General features: G+C 68.4%; 2 protein-coding genes across 2 annotated transcripts in view; one reads left to right on the top strand and one right to left on the bottom strand.

Annotated features, from left to right (window-relative positions):
- Positions 1 to 332: 332 nt before the first annotated feature.
- On the bottom strand, positions 333 to 815 carry F751_4318 (hypothetical protein; the record flags this gene model as incomplete). Its single annotated transcript, XM_011403590.1, has 2 exons — positions 333 to 459; positions 637 to 815. The coding sequence occupies 2 exons, from the start codon at positions 813 to 815 to the stop codon at positions 333 to 335; spliced, it is 306 nt and encodes a 101-aa protein (XP_011401892.1).
- A 940-nt stretch (positions 816 to 1,755) lies between these two features.
- The window catches only part of F751_4316 (Polyketide synthase PksN), a gene marked incomplete at both ends in the record, with an annotated part of 66,181 nt that continues 48,172 nt past the window's right edge, over positions 1,756 to 19,764 (top strand). The window contains 30 exons of the mRNA XM_011403588.1: positions 1,756 to 2,274; positions 2,428 to 2,623; positions 2,813 to 2,962; positions 3,153 to 3,307; positions 3,442 to 3,538; positions 3,726 to 3,832; positions 3,965 to 4,385; positions 4,575 to 5,800; positions 5,870 to 6,329; positions 6,632 to 6,735; positions 6,927 to 7,344; positions 7,599 to 7,667; positions 7,840 to 8,013; positions 8,164 to 9,056; positions 9,306 to 10,078; positions 10,195 to 10,304; positions 10,430 to 10,608; positions 10,780 to 10,927; positions 11,095 to 11,285; positions 11,538 to 11,868; positions 12,091 to 12,980; positions 13,129 to 13,665; positions 13,880 to 14,329; positions 14,423 to 16,381; positions 16,545 to 16,802; positions 16,923 to 17,831; positions 17,990 to 18,096; positions 18,289 to 18,451; positions 18,567 to 18,742; positions 18,927 to 19,555. Coding sequence (XP_011401890.1) covers positions 1,756 to 2,274; positions 2,428 to 2,623; positions 2,813 to 2,962; positions 3,153 to 3,307; positions 3,442 to 3,538; positions 3,726 to 3,832; positions 3,965 to 4,385; positions 4,575 to 5,800; positions 5,870 to 6,329; positions 6,632 to 6,735; positions 6,927 to 7,344; positions 7,599 to 7,667; positions 7,840 to 8,013; positions 8,164 to 9,056; positions 9,306 to 10,078; positions 10,195 to 10,304; positions 10,430 to 10,608; positions 10,780 to 10,927; positions 11,095 to 11,285; positions 11,538 to 11,868; positions 12,091 to 12,980; positions 13,129 to 13,665; positions 13,880 to 14,329; positions 14,423 to 16,381; positions 16,545 to 16,802; positions 16,923 to 17,831; positions 17,990 to 18,096; positions 18,289 to 18,451; positions 18,567 to 18,742; positions 18,927 to 19,555 — 12,799 coding nt within the window. The remainder of the gene's footprint in view (positions 2,275 to 2,427; positions 2,624 to 2,812; positions 2,963 to 3,152; positions 3,308 to 3,441; positions 3,539 to 3,725; positions 3,833 to 3,964; positions 4,386 to 4,574; positions 5,801 to 5,869; positions 6,330 to 6,631; positions 6,736 to 6,926; positions 7,345 to 7,598; positions 7,668 to 7,839; positions 8,014 to 8,163; positions 9,057 to 9,305; positions 10,079 to 10,194; positions 10,305 to 10,429; positions 10,609 to 10,779; positions 10,928 to 11,094; positions 11,286 to 11,537; positions 11,869 to 12,090; positions 12,981 to 13,128; positions 13,666 to 13,879; positions 14,330 to 14,422; positions 16,382 to 16,544; positions 16,803 to 16,922; positions 17,832 to 17,989; positions 18,097 to 18,288; positions 18,452 to 18,566; positions 18,743 to 18,926; positions 19,556 to 19,764) is intronic.

Raw genomic sequence — 19,764 nt, 5'->3', positions numbered from 1 at the left:
GCGAGTCCCTTGCGACTCACCCTGTAGCAACAGATCTATGTCTTTGACATGCCACGCGTAGTCATGTCCTGGGGACCTCTAGCATGGCTGCTGGGTGTACAGCATGCAACATAGATCTGGAAGTACACAGTTCAGCCTTACAGGATAGGTGCCCCCCCCCCCCCCCCCCCCCCGACCCGGTCTGGGTGGGACTCCAGGAGGGACGAGCGGCATGGGAACGTCATGATCCTATGTAACAGGGCAGCCAATAAACCCTGCTCACAGGCTTCCGGGATTTCTGCTGTGCTCCATTTTGCCTGCGACCTGCTCCCTTGGGCAGTGCCATCCTGTCCTCAGGAGCTCAGGGCGCTCTCCACCCTCTTCTCTGCCTCCTTGTCTGCCCAGTGGGTAAGACTGCTGTCTGGGCGCGCCTTCAGGCCGAAGAATAGAATGGCTGCTGCTGCTCCAAAGGTGAAGTACCTGCAGAGGGTTGATGGGGGTTTGTGAGATGCCCAACACTGGGAGCAAGTTGTGAACCGACTTCTTGGGCCTACCCGCAGTGTCAGGGCCACCTTCAGGCTCTCCTGCCATCAAGCCGAGTATACAGACGTGCCCGAGTCCCCATTTTACATCCTGCTGGCCAACAAATGTACTCACCAAGGGCCCTCCCAAGACTCCCAGTGCCGCTTCTCCCCCGGCTTCAGGGGAGACTCTCCGAACAGCTGCCCCTTTGGTGTGTTGTGTCCCTGCTGGAAGAAGCTGCCCTTGTCGGCGTGCGCGCCGCGCAGTTTGATGTGGCGCAGGCTCGCGACGGACGCCCGACCGAACAGGGACATCGCTGCTCTCGGGTGCTGGGTCGCGACCAGCCAAAATAGAGTTGTGTTCCTCTTGGTCAATTACGAATGAGATGTTGTCAGCACGGCAATCTACGAGAACGTGATGAGGTTTATAGCGGAAACCCGAGGAGGAGGATTTTCGCGCCACGATGTAAAAGTTGGGGCAGGGGCCGAGTAACTCATCACAACTGCAGATGCAGATATGAATATTGCAAAGTCCAGCAATACCTCAACTGTGACCAGGGATCATGCAATCACAACAGGATGGTAATTGTGGGCTGTGTATGAATTCAATGTGTCCAGCCTCCATGCTGTATGGGATGAAGGAGGCCTATTGCCCGGGCAAAATGCCTGCCAAGAATTCTCTGCAAGTAGCAATGTCTTCTTAAGGATACATAGCAATGCCCGGATGGATATGTAAGCCCACAGATGCCACACAGCGCTCCTGGTGGTGTTCACGAAGGGTGAGCCCAATGTTGCAAGTGGGGTTCAGGGATGAAATGGAAAGAGCTTGACCACACGGATTAGCTCCAAGCGTTTGCAGGTCCGAGCCTGCGCTACAACATCCCGCCCTCCGGCCCTCGCACCCCCCCTCCGAAACCATTACATCGCCATTGCATTGCATTGACGTTGATCGGGGAGAGAAGGGACCTGTCCGCCTTACCACCGCGCCAGGCCGACAACACCACTGCAACTCATACACACCTGGTGCGACCCGAAGCTGGCGCTGGCGATGCGGCATTGGATCCAGAACGCACTGATAGCCTATTTCATAATTGCCTGCCGCGGCTCGCTGCATTCTTCGGGCTCCTCTCGCCATCCCGCCGCGAACATGGCCGTGGGTTTGAACCGGGAACGACTTTTCCCGATCGCGCCTGCCTCACGCCTATCTCCCCTTGTACACCACGCAGGTAGCAAAAAGTAACTGAAAATCCAAAAAATGGGGGACCCCCCCGATGCCGGACAGTGGCCGCTGGCCGACTGCTGGCAAGTCCTGGCCAACACGGCCAGGGCCCAACCCGACGCCCTGGCAGTGGTGGACGTGGGCTCCGGCGCCCTGCACTCCTACGCCTCCCTGCACGCCCGGGCCGCGGCCCTGGCGGCCTTCCTGGCCTCCCAGGGCGTGGGCCGGGGCGACCGGGTGGCCGTCGCCTCCCGGAACAGCCTGGGCGTGATGGAGGCCCATTTTGCCGCAGCCGCCCTGCACGCCGTGGTGGTCAACATCAACGTCCACCTGGCACCGCCGGAGATGGCCTACATCCTGGAGAACTCCGACCCGGCCGCCATCGTGGCAGACACCTCCCTGGCCTCCAGCCTGCTCACCGCGTTGAATGCAGTGCAGGCCGACTCCGGCGGCGGCCTGTCGGTGCCCAGCGCCCCCTTGCTTTGGCTGGATGTGGAGGGGGGCCAGGCGGGCGAGCAGGCCCTGGCATCTGCCGTGCTGCCCTCAGGCATCGAGGTGAGCGAGCGACTGAATTGTGTGGTAGGGTCACAACACTATCTCACCCTTGTTTCTGAGGGTGAAATTCTTGCAGTGACTGCAGCCAGAGGCCGCCTTGTCCTCCCTTTGGCCTCCTTCGCTGACATATACGACACGCTACCCTACCTGCAGGCCTTTGATTACGCCAGCGTCATAGATTCCCTGCTGGACATCGGGCTTGAGACCGTCGCAGGGCTGGGTCTGGACAGGGAGAACGCAGGCGAGGACAACTTCCACCTCTACTACACCTCTGGCACGACGGGCAAGCCCAAGGGCGTGATGCTGAGTCAGCGCATCGTGCTGCAACATGCACTGGGCACCATTCAGGGTGAGGCGAGGCAGAGGCGTTGGTGAGAATAGGCAGTGGGGGGAGCAAGGGAGGGGGAGCAGTGCTGGGAAAGGGACACATCAGGCAGATGATGTTGAAGCATGGCAGAGCCGTTTCAATGTGGGGCATCCCATCTTCTCCCCTCATGTCCTCCCCCTCTTTCTCACCCCACTCTCTCCTACCCACTAGACATGAACCTGGGCCCGTACGAGGTGTGGGGCCACTTTGCGCCCATGTTCCATCTGGTGGATGTGTTTGCGGTGTACGCCATCACCCTGGTGGGCGGCCGCCACGTCATCCTGCCCTCCTTCACCCCCGTCGACACGCTGCTGACCATTGGTGAGACAGCGAGCATTGCTTGGCGCTGTCAGCACCCGCTGGGTTGCGGGTGGGAGCGGGGAGTTGCGCGACGCTTACATGCACCCGCGTGCCAGTACCCGGAACGGTCGAGGAAACGGTCAAGACGGCTAGATCTCACCATGGGTATTCCCTTGCCCCCTATGACCCTCCCATCCATTGCTTGACCTAGAGCGCGAGCGAGTGAGCTGCAGCAACGTGGCGGCAACCATGATCACCATGCTGGTCAACAACCCCCTGGTCGAGCAGCTGGACCTGAGCTGCCTGCGCCTCGTCTCCTGCGGCGGCTCGCCCCAGTCCCCGGCCGTAGTGGCCCGGGCCATTGCGGTGAGGCCCTCACGTGAACTCATCTTCGTCTGTCCACTTGGACAGTAGCACAGCCAAAGTTGCTCTGCATGCTATCGCCCAATCCCACGCCGCCTGCGCCGTCATACCCATCCTCGCTGGCCTCGCCTCCCCAGGTGTTTGGGTGCGAGTTCTTCCTCTCCTACGGGATGACGGAGACCTGCGGCAAGATCTGCATGAGCATCCTGCCAGAGGACGCGGCGGGCATGACCGGTGAGTTGCTGGGCCAGGAGGTTGGACTGAGGTGTGGTTGTAGGGCTGCATTCAGCAAAGCACCACCTTGTTCCTGCTGGTGTGCAGGAGAGTTTATGATGCATGACTTGGCGCCTTTCCAGAAGCACCAGCCCATGCCCTCTCCACCTCACCCACGACAGTCGCCACCCCCTTCCTCTCCGCACAGTGGAGGAGCAGCTCGCCTACGTGTGCAGCAGTGGGCGTCCCTTTGTGCTGGTGGACGTCAAGCTGGTGGATGAGGCCGGGGCCGACATCCCCACCGACTCCGACAAGGTGGGATGCCCCTCGCCCGGCGCTGAGGCTGGCGCCAGGGGAAGGGTCTCCTGTGCTTGATCAGTCGCAGACCATCCCCCCCGCACCTCGGGACCCTGACTGCCCCCGACACCCCCCCTTCCATCACGCCAGACGGGGGAGGTGGTGGTGCGAGGCGAGACGGTGTTCCAGGGCTACTACAACCTGCCCGAGGCCCAGGCCGACGCCTTCACCCCCGACGGCTGGTTCCGCACCGGGGACCTGGGGGTGCACGCCCCTCGCGCCTGCATCCGCGTGGTGGACCGCGTGAAGGACATGCTGCTGGTGGGCGGCGAGAACGTTTACACCACCGAGGTGGAAAGCGTGCTGCACGCCCACCCCGCCGTGCGCGCCGCGGCCGTCTTCGGCGTCGCCAGCCGCGTGATGGGCGAGCTGGTGGGCGCGGCGGTGACCCTCGACCCCAGCGTCCAGCCCCGCCCGGACCCCGCCGCGCTCATCGCCTGGTGCGCCGAGCGCCTGGCGGAGTACAAGGTGCCCAGCGCGGTGCACATCCTGGACGCCATGCCCGTCACCGGTGAGCTGTTGTTGGCTGTTTCCCAGGCAGAGGGCGTGCAGTGCGGGGCTCTGCAAGGATGGTATGGTTTTGCTCCAGGAGGATGGTTTGCATGCAGGTGGGGGGGATGTTGCCATGCACCCTGACCATGCACATCATGTGCCGCTCTCAAGGCCCTCAAACCCCTCGGCAAATCACCCGCCGCCGCAGGGTCGGGCAAGATCCTGAAGACTGAGCTGCGCGAACGCTTCGGGGCCGGCGGGACGTGTCCCGCTCCCACCCCGGCGTCCGCTGCAGCCCCGGCGCCCAGGAGCGTGAGCGTGGCAGAGGCCGGCTTCCAGCTGGCGGCGGCCGCCGGCGGGGACCTGCCCGTCCTGACACTGGACGCCGGCGTGGGCGTGGAGCCGGGGAAAGACATCTTCCCCTCCATGGCCTACGTGCTGGTGGCGTTGCAGCCCGCCGACCTGGAGCACGTCGTGGCGGCCGCGCTGGACCGCGGCGCGCGCGCGCTGGCCCTGGTCGCGCTCTTCCGCCCCGACGACGCGGCGCTGGCGCCCGTCCAGCTGCGCGTCGACGCGCTGGGCGCCGACCTGGTGGTCCTGTGCCTGGACCCGGCCAGCTTCCTGGCGGGCGACCGCGTGCGGCTGCGCACCGCGCTCTCCGCCGCGCGCGAGCTGCTGCCGCCCTATGCGGCCGTCCTCCTGCCGGCGGCTGCAGAGGAGGAAAAGGCGTTCGCTTCGGAGAAGACCGCCGGCGCCGCCGTTCCCTCGGCGCCGGCGTCTGCGGCCGCCACTGAGGTCCCTGCCACCCCGCCCGCCGCGGCCGGTCCGGAGAGGAAGGGTCTGGAGGCCGCCGTGCGGCGTGCGCTGAGCGCGATCCTGGGCACGGAGGCCGCCGCGGCCGTGGCCGACGACGAGCCGCTCATGGCAGCGGGGCTGTCCTCCACGGCCGCCGTGCAGTTCGGGGCGGGGCTGGAGGTCGCGCTGGGCCTCACCCTCCCCGCCACCCTCGTCTTCGACTACCCCTCCGTCCAGGAGCTGGTGGACTTTCTGTGCGAGGAGACTCGCGGAGAGGTTGCCACCCCGGCCCCTCCCACAGCCATGTTTGCGCCGCCACCGGCGCCCCGCCATGGGCCGTCAACCGTCACGGCCAAGCCTGGCCCCCGCCCCTCCAGCCTGGCGGTCGTGGGGCAGGCCACGGCGCACCTGCTGGGCGTATCCCCTGCCTCCCTGGACTTGGATGAGCCCCTGATGTCGGCGGGCCTCTCCTCGACCGCCGCGGTCCAGCTGGTGACTGCCCTGGAGACCGCGCTGGGACTGGAGCTGCCGGGCACCCTGGTCTTCGACTACCCGTCCGTGCGCGAGGTGGCGGACTTCATCGATGCCGAGGTGGCGCTGGCGGGCCCTGCCGCAGTCGAGCAAACCGCGGCCAGTCAGGTGCGTTCTTCTAGTACCATTCAGGCCCCTTCCGCCCCTCCCTCCTCTCCCCCCCTGACTGCAGTGCAGGCGGAGATCCTGCGTGCGGTGGCAGATTTGGTGGGGCACGGGGAGGATCTGCAGGCCGACACCCCGCTCATGGCGGCCGGCGTTTCTTCCAGCGCCGCGGTTCAGCTGGTCTCCGCGCTGGAGGCTGCGCTCGGCGCGGAGCTGCCGGGCACCCTGGCGTTCGACTACCCCTCCCCTGCCGAGATGGCAGCCTTCATCGTGGACGCCGGCCTGGCACCTGCTCTGGCCCAGCAGCAGCAGCGCGCTGAGATTGCGCCTGCTGCTGCGACCTCGCAGGTGCCGGTCGCGCTCGTTTTGGAGCCCGACGCGCCGGCCAGACCCGTCTGCGTCGTCACCGGCCAGTCGCACGCCGTCCCTGGCGGCAAGCTGGCCCAGGGCACACGCGTTCACAACGACCGGATCACGCCGGTGCCGCTGGAGCGCTGGGATGTGGATCTGGCGCCCTCCTACAACCTCAGAGGTGCTGTGGTGGTGTGTGGTTGGGGGAGGGGGGGTTCTGAACTCTTGAGTGAGGAGATGGTACTTGCAGCTGACCGATGCCAGGGACACAATGTTATATGCTCGGGGCCGCGTCTGCCCGGGTTTATTGCAGCATCTCTCTGTGGTGGCTTGCCAAGCCTGCGCTGTTTTATTCCACGCCCGCTACAAACAGTTTATTGGCATTCACATCAGGTCTTCACACCCCTACATCCAATGCCTGTTGTACTCCTCGTGCAAGGAGTGCCTCCACCTCACTCTCATCTGGCCCATTCAACACCGCAGAGCTCAACAACTCATTCGGCTCGTTCCTGTCGGATGTGGACACGTTTGACGCCGCTGCCTTCTCCATATCTGCTGCCGAGTCGCTGCTCATGGACCCCCAGCAGGTAGATAGGATGGGATGGGTGATGGGCAGTAATCTAGCGTCCGTACAGGATGGCCTCAACGCCCATGCAACATGGCTGCCCCCGATGCTCAAGTACCAACGGCTCTGTTGCATCCCTGCAATGCTCTTACTTCACCCCAGCACAGTAAACCTACGCAAACTCACACGCGCACCAATCCAACCCACACGCAGCGTCTGGCCATGGAGAGCTTTGGCGAGGCCTATGCCTCGCACCTGGCCCTCTCCGAATTCTCGCGCGAGACCTCGGTCTATGTGGGCGTGTCCCAGCTGGAGTACGCCCGCATCAGCCTGGAGACCGGTGCCGCCGCGCTGAACACCTACTATGCCACGGGGGCGCACCTGTCCGTCGCCCCCGGCCGCATTGCCTACACCTACGGCTTCAAGGGCGGGGCGCTGTCGGTGGACACCGCCTGCTCCTCCTCCCTGGTCACCACCCACCTGGCGGCCGCTGCGCTGGAGCGCGGCGAGAGCCGGGCCGCTGCCAGCCTGGGGGTGAATCTCACGCTGGTGCACAGCTGGACGCAGGCCTGCCTGCGCGCCGGCATGCTGTCGGAGGAGGGGCGCTGCAAGACCCTTGATGCGGCGGCAGGTGCAAGCGGGGTTGGTGTTTTGGAATGGGTTGAGGGTGTGGGGTTGAGGGTGTGGCCTGTGCTTGCTTGAGACTCTGTGCAGGTGGTGGGTTGCGAGACTTGCAAGCCAGATCTCTGGCTTCATCGCGATATGCTCGTGAAGGTGTCATGCCCTGCAGCCTGGCGCGCATCTCACTTGGTGCTTGCAGCAGTGGGTGTGTTTGTAATTGCTACTTTCCTTCCCGTCACCATTCCCTCGCCATCCCTGACACAGATGGCTATGTGAGGGCTGAGGGAGTGGGAGCCATCATGCTCACCCACGCCTCCCTTGTGCACCCCACCGGTGAGCCGAGGAGGTCCAGGGGTGGGCACCTGCAGGTCCAGTGTTACGACAGCTGCAACATTTCAGAAAACTGTGGTTTCCCACAATGGAGTTGCAGGGAATGTCTTCCGACCCCTTTTCATCCCCGCTCCTTTGCTCACCTTTGCTTGGATCCCTCCACCCCTCACCACAGACGGTGGCTGGACCGCCCTGTCCGTGCTGGTCGGCTCGGCGGTCAACCAGGACGGCAGGTCCTCCAGCCTGACCGCGCCCAACGGACCCAGCCAGCAGGAGGTCGTGCAGCTGGCCCTGAGGGCCGGCGGGCTCGAGCCTGGGGCTGTGGGGCACCTGCAGATGCACGGCACAGGTGTGTCTGGGATCGGGGTGTTGGATGCATTGCGTCCCTGGTGGCGGTCTGGCTAGTAGAATGGTGACGTGGTTGATCGAGGTCAACTTTTCATTCTGAAGCTGTGCGCTACACACAAGCTCACCCCTGAACCCGTCCCCCGCCCCGCAGGCACGCCGCTGGGCGACCCCATCGAGATCGGCGCGGCGGCAGCCCTGCTGCTGCGCGCGTCCTCCAAGAACGGCGGCCCGCGCGGCGCGCCGCTGACGCTGACGGCCGCCAAGGCCTTCATGGGCCACGCCGAGCCCGCCGCCGGCATCGTGGGCCTGACGCGGCTGGCCCTGACCCTGGGCCAGGCTGGGGCCGACCCGCTGCCCTACCTCGTCCACGTCAACCCCTACGTCGACAGCGCGCTGGCCGCCACCGCGCGGGGCGGCCCCGCTTGCCGCACCCTGGCCCCTCGCCAGCCGGTGCCCAGCGCGTACAGCGGCGTCAGCAGCGTGCCACTGGGCGGCGTGTCGGCATTCGCCTTCCAGGGCACCAACGCGCACGCGCTGCTGAGCCCCGGCGCCGGCCAGGCGGGCGGCGCCACCGACGTCTGGATGGTGGCTGGACGTGACGCCCCGTGGCAGGAGGCCCGCTCCTGGATCGTGCCCGCGCCGCACGCCCTGCTGAGCAACGCCAGCGCCTCCGCCCGCCGCGGCGGCGAGCTGCGCGTGCGCCTGGAGTGCAGCCTGGCCTCGGCGCGGCTGGGCGCCTACGCCCACCACGCTGTGTTCGGCCGCGTGCTCTTCCCCGCCGCGGGGATGGCCGAGACCGCGCTGGCCGCCGGCTGGGCGCTGGGCGGCGAGGAGCGCAGCGTGCATGTCGCGGCCATGGCCATCTCGGGCCCCCTGGTGCTGGCCGAGCCCGGAGCGTTGCCGGTCTTGACCGTGGACGTGCGGCCTTCCCTGGGCGCCTGGACGCTGTCCAGCCGCACCAAGGGAGCGCAACGTGCGCAGCACGCCTCAGGAGAGCACGGCGCGGTCGTGGAATTGGCGGCCGCCTCGGCCGCCTCGGCGCGCGTGGCCGCCGCCAAGCGCCTGCTGCTGGGCCGCGCCGCGCTGGTCGCGCTGTGCCGCGCCGCGCCCGGCACCGCGCTCGGCTCTGTGGCGCTGCCGCCCGGCCGCGCATCGGACGGCTACATCGTCCCGCCCCCGGCCATGGACTCCGCGCTGCACCTGGGCGTTGCCGCGCCGGGCACAGGTGCAAAGGTGCCCGTGGCCCTGGCGGCCTACGGCGCCGACGCGCGCGCGCCCCGCCCCGAGGTGCAGGCCCTGGCGGCGAGTACCGACGGCGTGCACGGCGTCCCGGACGAGGAGCTCACGGTTGCCGGGTTCAGGCTGAACTTGGGCCGCGGTGCCGCGCGCCTGGCCGGCCTGGAGACCAAGGTCGTGCGCCCGCGCGCCAAGACCGCCGCGGACCGCGCGCTGCAGCCGGCCGACTTCCTGTACGCCGTCGAGTGGGAGCAGGTGGTCCAGCCAGCAAAGGGGCGGGTTGAGGTTGGTGTGCCTGAGCGCCTGTCCATTTCTACTCATCTGGGCGGCATCGCCGTGCCCGCCGCACGCGACCCCAGCGTCGCGCTGCCGGCCGTGCTGGAGGCCCTGCAGACGTTTGCCGGGAACGATCACGGCGCCGTGTACGCCTCGGCGCCAGAGTCCGTCCCTGTCGGGGCCCCGGGCTCAACGTTGAAGACCCAGGCGCTGAGCGCGGCGGGCGAGGGCCTGCTGCGCGTCGCGGCCAGCGAGCACGCCGGCTGCGCCTTCTCGCTGGACGTCGGCGCCGAGGCTCTTGCCCTCGACATCCCAGCAGAGAATCTGCTGAGCCGTGGCATCCTGAACACCACGCGGCACGGGGCCGCGCTGACGCGCCTGCCCCGCCTGCTGCGCAGCGCGGCGCCGGCGCCCTCGCGCGAGCTGGTGCAGGTCCAGCCCCAACCCCGGGGGTCCCTGGCCAGCCTCACCGCCGTGCCCTTGGATGCCGACCGAGTGGTGCTGAAGCCCCACGAGGTGCTGGTGTCCGTGAAGGCCGTGGGCATCAACTTCAGGTGGGGTGCCCCGGGGAGCGGCGAAGTGACAAGATGTGGCCGCATGGCAATGCATCTTATGGGAACCTGGTCCCGCATTCCCCACTGAGACCCGCCCCCACCCTCTCATCCCACAGGGACGTGCTAAATGTGCTGGGCATGTACCCGGGAGACCCTGGCATGCCCGGCTCGGACTGTTCCGGGGTCGTACTGAGGATCGGGTCGGCCGTGACCCACCTCAAACCTGGTAGGTGCTCTTTGTGTATTCGAGTGTGTGTGTGTGTGTGTGTGTATAGGACTTACCCTGCCCCTCCTCATCCCCATACCCAACACTCCCGCCTCCATTCCCTCCACTCTCAAAACAATCAACAGGCGAAGCGGTGTTTGGGCTGGCGCATGGCTGTTTGGGCACCGCCGTGGTGTCCCCCGCCGCCACGCTGCACCCCCTCCCAGCCCAGCTCTCCTACGAGCAGGCGGCCACCACGCCCACCGTCTTCATCACGGTGGTCCTGGCGCTGCACTCCGCGGCGGCCCTGCGCCCCGGCGAGCGGGTGCTGGTGCACGCCGCCGCCGGCGGCGTGGGTCTCGCGGCCGTGCAGGTCGCGGCGGCGGCGGGCGGGGTGGCGGTGGCCACGGCAGGCGGCGCCTCCAAGCGCGCCCTCCTGCGCAGTCTGGGCGCGCACGAGGTCCTCAACTCCCGTGACACCGCCTTTGTCTCGGAGGTCGCCGAGCTGGGGGGCGTGGACGTGGTACTCAACAGCCTCACCTCCTCCGGCATGGTGGCAGGGTCCCTAGCGGCCCTGAATGCCAGCGGGCGCTTTGTGGAGATCAGCAAGCGCGACATCTGGAGCGCGGGGCGTGTCGCTCAGGGTGGGTCATGATATAAGGGGTGCTCGGTGCTTGGACAGGCCCTGATCCATGCACCTCCCCCTGGACCCCTTCACACGAACCAGTGGCCCCCATTTGAGGGGCCCCTTTACCCCACTGTGTCGCCTTCGTACACCCTACTCACCATCCCCCCACCCCCCCGGGCACAGAGCGTCCCGACGTTGGGTACTCGCTGCTGGCGGTGGACTTCCTCCCCGCCCCCATCATCCAGTCCACCTTGGCCCGCATCTCCAGCGCCCTGGCCTCCGGCGCGCTGGCCCCGCTGCGCAGCATCGCCCACGGCCTGGGCGCGCTGGCGGGCGCCTTCCGTCAGATGGTGCAGGCCACGCACGTCGGCAAGGTGGTGGTCGGCGCCGGCGAGGCGGGCGCCCTCCCCGGCCGCGCCGCGGGCGGCGGCATCGCCGTCACCGGCGGGACGGGGGGCCTGGGCCTGGCCATGGCCGACTGGGCGGCGGCCACGCACGCTGCACGCCACCTGGTGCTGCTCAGCAGGTCTGGGCGCACCGGTGAGGCCGCTCCGATTGGCCTGCTGGCCTCCCCGGCCAGCATGACGCTCGCGGCCGTAGACGCATCGGTGCCTGCCGACCTCCAGGGCCTGGTGTGTGGTGGGGTGCTGGAAGGGCTGCCCATCACGACGCTGCTGCACGCCGCCGGCATCCTGCGCGACTCGCTGCTGGCCCAGCAGACCGCCGACTCGGTCAGGCGTGTGCTGGCGCCCAAGCTGGGGCCGCTGCACGCCTTGCGCGAGGCGCCGGGGCCCCTGGCCGCCACCCTGCTCTTCTCCTCCGTGGCCTCCCTGCTGGGCGCGGCCGGGCAGGGCAACTACGCCGCGGCCAACGCAGCCCTGGATGCCTGGGCGCACGCCCAGATGGCCTCGGGCGCGAACGCGACCGCCGTGCAGTGGGGAGCTTGGGCCTCCTCAGGTGGGGATCTTTTGTGGAGAGAGGGGTTTATTTCAATGAGATATTGTGATGGGAGAGCATGGTTGTGATGTGGGTATCTTGTGGAGTGGCTGCCGCACTCAGAAAATCACCTGCCCTTTCCAGCCTCCTGCCCTCCATCGGCTTCTCCTCTTGGCGCACCGTCAATCAGCATACTTGAACAAAGACACCAATCCATCCCCCCCACTCCCCCCCATCACCCAGGCATGGCATCCCAGGCGGTGCTGAAGCGGCTGGACCGCATCGGCCAGGGCGCCATCTCGGCGGAGCAGGGCATGCTGGCGCTGGGCGCCTCCCTGCGCGCTGTGCACGCTGTGCCCCAGATCGCGGTTAATGCCTTCAGCTGGGACACCTACCTGGCGCCCTGGACGGGGCCCGAGCAGGCAAGGGGGCCCGTGCCAACCATGTATGCCGAGTTCGAGGCGTCGGCACCACCTGCCCTGGTCGCCCCCATCGGCGCCGCTGCAGGTGGGCGCAGGAAGCGCGGCGTGGACGCCAACAAGGGTGGCGCCGGCACGGCCGCGCCCGACGCTGCCGCGCTGCGCGCCCAGGTCGCGGCGACCGTGGCCGCGGCCGCCGCAGAGGTGGTCGGCCCCGGGGTCGGGGAGGACGAGCCCCTCATGGCCGCCGGGCTGGACTCTCTGGGCTCTGTGGAATTTGCCAACATGCTGAGTCAGCGCCTGGGCATGAGCATGCCCGGCACGCTCATCTTTGACTACCCCTCCCTGCGCGCCGTCGGCGACTACCTGTCCACCGCGCTGCTGAAGAAGCAGGGCGCAGGAGGGGATGGTGCGGCGCCCATGCCCGAGGTTGATGAGGACGGCGACGTCCCCTCCGACAGCGACGGGGAGGCCAGCGACGGCGAGGCTCCATCGCGCGGGCTGCGCGCCCGGCCTGCTGCCTCGCCCGCGGCCAGACCGATCGCGCTGGTGGCGATGGTCAGCCAGGGCCTGCAGGGCGACATCCTGCACGCCAGTCCAGGGACCCAGGCCATAGTGGCGCTGCAGGACGCGGTTCACAAGGTGCCGCTGTCGCGCTGGGACCTCGACAGGGCCGAGCTGGCCAGCGGAGACCCCTACACGCTCTCACCCCAGGTGGGTGCAGGATTGTGGTGTTGGAGGTTGGGGAGGTGATGCAATGCTTTTGAGGTCGCAAGACTCCGCTGGCCGAGGCAGATGCCTGTCGTCGTCCCCCCAATCCCGCCCATCCCTCACCCCTCCCAACCGCTGTGCAAACCACCAGTTTGGTGCGTTCATGAGCGAGATCGAGGTGTTTGACGCCGCGGCATACGGCATGTCTGTGGCGGAGGCCACGATCATGGACCCTCAGCACCGCCTGGTGCTCTCCTTGGCCACCCAGGCCCTGCTGGGTTCCCAGGGCCTTCACGGCGCCCCCCTCCCCCGCACCGGCGTCTTCATGGGCATTTCCTGGACCGAGTACGGCCAGCTGGCGCAGGCCGGCGGCCTTCCCATCTCGGCCTACACCGCGCAGGGCGCGGTGCTGTCCGTCTGCCCCGGCCGCGTCGCCTTCCACCACGGCCTCAAGGGTCCTGCGGTGGCGGTGGACACCGCCTGCTCCTCCTCCCTCGTGGCCGCCAACGCCGCGCAGGAGGGGCTGACGCGCGGCGCGGGGGGCGCCATCGACGCCGCGCTGGCGGGCGGCATCAACATGATGCTGGCCCCGGCCACCTCCGCCATGTTCCGCAAGGCGGGCATGCTGGCGCCGGACGGGCGTTGCAAGGCCCTAGACGCCGCGGGGGATGGCTACGTCCGCTCAGAGGTGGGATTGTGTCGGGTTTGGACTGTGCTTTTGGCGGGGCCGCTCGTGGAAGGATGTGGCGATTTGCTTTGAGTTTGGGCGGAGTCAGGGGTGGCACAGCAAGCATGGGAGCTCCATCTCGATGTCCATGGAAACCATGCATGCTCATCCACTGCCCTACTTTCCTCACCCCCCCCCCCCACCACCACCACAACCACACCACACACACCTCCAGGCGGCGGCGGTGGCGCTGCTCAGTTGCGCTCCCATCGATGCCTCCGTGCTCGCCTTCCTGGTGGGCAGCGCCGTCAACCAGGGAGGCCGCGCCAGCTCCCTCACCGCGCCCAACGGCCCCAGCCAGCAGGACGTGATCCGAGCCGCGCTGGCGGCCGCGAGCCTGCTGCCGGCGGCCGTCTCCACCGTGCAGCTGCACGGCACGGGGACGCAGCTGGGCGACCCCATCGAGCTGGGCGCCGTGTCGGAGCTGCTGGGCGCAGGGCGGGCCGGCGCCGGTGCCCCGCTGCGTCTGCTGGCCTCCAAGTCCCAGCTGGGCCACTCGGAGCCAGCCTCCGGCATCATGGGCGTCGCCCAGCTGCACCAGGCGATGACGCAGGCGCTGGCGCTCCCGGTGCTGCACCTGCGCACGCCCAACGCGCACGTCGCGGCGGTGGTGAGCGAGCCCGGGGTCTACTCCATGCCGCGCCAGCCCGGCGCGGCGCCCATGCGTGCGCCGGCGGCCGCCGCCGTCACCGCGGGGGCCTCGGCCTTTGCCTTCCAGGGCACCAACGCACATGTGCTGCTGCAGGCGGGAGCCGGCGCAGCCCTCGCACCTGTTCTGCCGCCTGCGCCAGCTTTCGAGGCCCGGCGCTTCTGGGTCCTGGCCGAGCCGCACGCGCTCCTGGGCGGGGTGCTGGCCCTGGACCCCCGCACCGGCACCGTCACCTTTGCCGCCGACCTGTCGGCACCCAAGCTCGCCGCCCTGCGCGACCACGCCGTCGGCGGCCGCCCCATCCTCCCCGCGGCCGCCTTCCTGGAGTGCGCCGCCGCAGCTGCGGCAGCCGCTGCCGGCGGCGCGCGAGACGGCGCTCAGGCCGTGCTGCAGGTGACCATCCCCGCCGCCCTGGAGCTGCTGCAGGCCGGCGCACAAGGTGCCCGCGCGCACCAGCACCTGCTCTGCTGCTCGGTGGACGCTGGGTCGGGGCGTGTGCGCCTGAGCAGCAGCCGCGCGGGCTCCCGTCCGCGCGACCATGCTTACGGCCTGCTGGCTTCAATCTACCTCGGGGACATTGGTGCCGGGGTCTCAACGGCACCAGCAACCCCATCTGGCACCGTCACTGCCCTGCTCCCTCTCTCTGTCGAGGCAGCGGGCTCGGGCGGGCCCGTCGGCACCATCACCTGCCTCAGGCCGGATGGGCGGGTGGGCGGCGCGGGGCTGGACGCCGCCGCACTGGACAACGCCTTCCACCTGGGCGCGCTGGACGCCAGCGCCCTGCGCATCCCCGCCGGCATCGCCGCCTACCGCGTGGCGGCGGCGCCCAGCGTCGTGCCCGCGCCCGTCCTGGCCGCGGGCTGCGCGCCGGTCTCCCAGTCCACGACCTCCGCCCTCAACGACTACTGGGTGGAGAGCGCGGCGGGGAGGTCGGCGGGCGTCCAGGGCCTGGAGGCCAGGGAGCTGGGCGCCGCTGCGCGGCGCGCCTCCGGTGGTTCTCCGCAGGCAGCTGCTGCCAGCACGGCGCTGGAGTACCACACCGTCTGGGAGACCAGCGTCGTGGTGGCGGGGGGGCTCTCCTCTGCCCGCCCCACTGCCTCCGCATTTGATCTGGCACAGGGGGTCTCCACCCAGCACGCCGCGATCATGGCTCTGGCAGGCCTGCAGGCGGCGGCAGCCTCGCAGGGCCCCCCCTCGGTGGCTCTGGAGTCGCGTGCCCGCCCCGGCGCCGGGCCTTTCACCGGCAATGCAACGACCGCGCTGCTGCGCGGCATGCTCAAGGCCCTGGCACTGGAAGCCCCCGGGCCACGCTACACGACCATCGACAGCGACGACGCGCAGCGTGCCCAGCGCCCCACCGCGCTCGACGTCCTTGTTTTTGGGGGCGCGGCCGTCGATGCCGGCGTCGATGCGCACGGCCTGGCCCTCAGGGGGCGCACGCAGCAGACACCGGGCCTTGCCGCCGGGCCGCCCTTGGCGGAATCAAAGGCCCGTGTTTCTCTGGCATCTGCCGCCCCGCGCTTCCTCATCACGGGAGGCACGGGCAGCCTGGGCCGGCTCATGACCGAGGCGATCCTCACCGGGAGCGCGGGCGGCGCCACCACCTGCACCCTGGTTGGGCGGGCTGGGCGGCTGGGCAGCAGCAGTGACGCCGCGCCGCTGCTGGCAGGCCTACCAACCGACGCCACCGCCGTCTCCAGCCTGGTCGTGACCTCTGGCGACGCGGCTGTGGCGGCCGACGCCGTGCACCTACTGGCCGCGGAAGGCGCAGAGCCCCTGGCCGTACTGCACGCAGCTGGCTTCCTGGCGGACGCCATCGTGGGCAACCAGACCCCCTCGGCGCTGCGTCGCGTGTTTGGCGCCAAGACGTCCAGCGCGGAGGCGCTGCGTGCCGGCCTCGCTTTCCTTCCCGCCTCCCAGCAGGTCCTCTTCTCCTCCGTGGCGGCGCTGCTGGGGTCGCCAGGGCAGGTCACTTACTCGGCAGCCAACTCGGTGCTGGATGCGGCTGCCGAGCTGGCGCAGGCCCAGGTGAGGAGGGAGGGTGGGTGGTTGTTGATCAGAGAGTGACCTAGCTGGGGGAGGACGGCTGCGCCTGGCCAAGGCTGTGCTTCCACATCCACATTTTCTCAAGCACCACGGCTCCATCGCTGCCCCACACCAACCCCCCCACCAACTCCATCTTCCGACGCAGGGTTTGCCCTCCACCAGCATCCAGTGGGGCGCCTGGGCCGGCAGCGGCATGGCAGCCCAGGACCGCTCCACCGCCCTGCGCGTTGAGCGCATGGGCATGGGCATGGTCGACCCCGGACAGGGGCTGCGCACCCTGGTCAGGGCCCTGGCCTCCACACCGGCCGTCTTGGTGGCCGTGCCCTTCCACCTGCCGCGCCTGGCGGCGCTGGCGCAGCGCGGAGCGGGCACCCACTCCATCTACGCCCGCTTGCTGGCCGACGTGCCAGCGGCGGCAGGAGCAGCCGCTCGCCGGCCCGCGTCCCGCGCCGGCCAGGCGAGCTCGGCGGCGCCCGCCGTGGCAGCAGCGGTCAGCACGGCCGCCATCATGACCGGCATCCAGGAGGCCCTGGCGGGCGTGCTGGGCCAGACCCTGGAGCCCGACGCGCCGCTGATGGCGGCCGGGCTGGACTCGCTGGCGGCTGTGGAGTTCCGGAACACGCTGCAGTCCACGCTGGGCATGCAGCTGCCGGGCACCCTGGTGTTTGATTACCCGACGGTATCTGCGCTGGTGGGCTTCGTCGCTGGCCAAGTGCCGCGCGCCCAGGGCGCCCACGGCGCCGGCAGGGCCCACCGAGGGTCTGCCGCGCCACCCCGCGCCGCGCCTGCCGTCGACATCATGGTCATCCGCGGGAGCGTGGCGCAGGTCGTGGGCGAGGTGCTGGGGGCCGAGGTGGAGCCTGACGCGCCCCTCATGTCTGCCGGCCTGGACTCGCTGGGCGCGGTGGAGCTGCGCAACAGCCTGCAGGCCGCGTTCGGTCTGGGGTTGCCGGGCACCCTGGTCTTCGACTACCCCACCGTGACCGCGCTGGCAGGCCACATCGCAGGCGAGGTGGCCCGCGCCGGCGGCGACGCTCCGGGCGCCGCGCCGCGCCCCGCCTCGCGTGCCAGCGCCCTGCTAGACCGCGGTTCCGTGCTTTCCACAGTGTCCGAGGTCATCGGCGAGGTGCTGGGCGGCGGCGAGGTGGACGTGGACGCGCCCCTCATGTCTGTCGGCCTGGACTCGCTGGCGGCGGTGGAGCTGCGCAACAGCCTGCAGGCCGCCTTTGGCGTCGGCCTGCCGGGGACGCTGGTCTTCGACTACCCCACCGCGCAGGCCCTGGCCGGGTTCATTGCCGACACGGTGGAGCCGGAGGGTAGCTTCCTGGGGACGCTGGAGGACGAGCTGAGCATGCTGAGCCTGGCCGAGGTCGGCGCGGTCCGGGCCTCCCAGGACTTCCCCCTCGTCTCCCTGGCCTCGCGCCTGCCCAAGGTGTGTGTTTCAGGAGGGGTGTGGAGCCTCATTTGCAGTGTTATACCCTCGTTCTGTAGTGGGTCTCACATCCACTACACTTGGCAATGCACTTGGTTTAGAAGCCACACTTCACCTTACACCGCACTCCCCCTCACCTCCCTGCCACCACCACACAGGACATCCTGAACCTGAGCCTGGCCGAGGCAGACGGGAGTGGGGTTGTGCCGTTGGAGCGCTGGGACCTCCAGGAGCAGGCGCAGACCCTGGGCACTGCGCCGGCAAGGTGGGCAGCGGATGTGCTGGGTTTGGCAAAGCCAGATGCTGCAGCGTGTGGCAGGCTTTGAGGAGCAGTTGCCGGCAATGCATGTGATGGGTGTGGTGGATCTCAGATACATCTCCTGTGCATGGTCACCGTCACATTTCCCTCCCCTTCTCCCCTCACATCTCGCCCCCCAAAAATCTCCCCCCACCCCAGGTTCTCTTCCTTCCTGGAGGACATTGATCTGTTTGACATTGCGGCCTTCAAGTTCAATGCCAACGAGGCCATCTCCATGGACCCCCAGCAGCGCCTGCTTCTGGAGCTCAGCGCCCAAGTCCTCGCCGGGCAGTCGGCACCCACCGACACGGGCGTTTTCATCGTGAGTGGGGGGGTGTCTTGGTGATGAACCCCTGCACCATTATAGCGGCCTATGTCCCATTCCTCCCAGACCAGCCTCCCAAAAATCCCCCGTTCTCAACCCCGTCTTGCTGCAGGGTGTCTCCTCCACGGAGTACAGGATGTTGGTGTCCAACCACCTTCCCGCCTTCACTCCGTACTCTGCCACCGGCACTGTCAGCCTGTCGGTAACGGCGGGGCGGCTGTCCTACCACTACGGCTTCACTGGGCCGTCTTTCCCCATTGACACCGCCTGCTCATCGTCCCTGGTCAGGTGAGCGAGGGTGCGTTTTCTGACCACTGCACAGGGTTCCGCGGGGGTGTCTGTTGTCTATGGATTCATACAAATCCCATCAAGGCAAGGCATTCGACTTGGATACGAAGCCCCTCTCAGCCCTGCCCGCAGCTCAACCTTCCCACCCCCCTCCCACCCCCTCCACCCCCCCTATTCAACACAGCCTGCACCAAGCGGCGAGCAGCCTGCGACTGGGCTTGAACAGCGCGGCGATCAACGGTGCCGTCAACCTGCTCATCCACCCGAGCACCACGGCCATGCTGCAGAAGGCTGGCATGCTGGCGGCCGACGGGCGCTGCAAGACGCTGAGCCCTGACGCCGACGGCTACGCGCGCTCTGACGCTGCGGGCATGGCACTGGTCACCGTACCCGAGGCGGCGACGGGCGTGAGCGGGCGCCTGGTTGCCGTACCCTTGGCCCTCATCCGCGGCACGGCGGTGAACCAGGACGGCCGCTCCTCCACGCTCACCGCTCCCAACGGCCCCGCGCAGCAGGAGGTCATGCGCGGCGCGCTACGCTGGGCTTTGGCCGCTGCGGCCGAGGTCACCGCCCTTCAGATGCACGGCACGGGGACGCCGCTGGGCGACCCCATTGAGATCGGCGCTGCCGCGGCCGCGCTGGTGGAAGGCCGCGCGGAGGGTAACCCCCTCCTCCTCCAGGCGGCCAAATCGTGGACAGGGCACGCCGAGCCGGCGGCGGGCATGGTGGGCCTGATGCACACCCACGCCGCGCTGTCGGCGCGCGCCGCCCTCCCCATCATGCACCTGGGCAACGTCAACGCCTATGTGGAAGGTGAAATGTTGTGCTGTGGGTGTGGGTGTGGGGCCAAAGTGAGGACTTGATGAATGGTACCCTGGGAAGGGCTATCCGCACAGGTCATGCACTGCTCGATGATACTGACAATGTGTGGCCAGGCAGCCAGTGGGCTAGCCGCTTGGCCCCCTTCCCCCGCACCTCACAGTGACCATGAGTGATGTTTATTGCCCCTCTCCCCATGGCCA

This window comes from Auxenochlorella protothecoides (assembly GCF_000733215.1).
Source record: "Auxenochlorella protothecoides strain 0710 unplaced genomic scaffold scaffold50, whole genome shotgun sequence".
Taxonomy (NCBI): domain Eukaryota; kingdom Viridiplantae; phylum Chlorophyta; class Trebouxiophyceae; order Chlorellales; family Chlorellaceae; genus Auxenochlorella; species Auxenochlorella protothecoides.
Note: the sequence above shows the minus strand (reverse complement) of the source record. Positions and strands in the feature narration are given on the sequence as shown.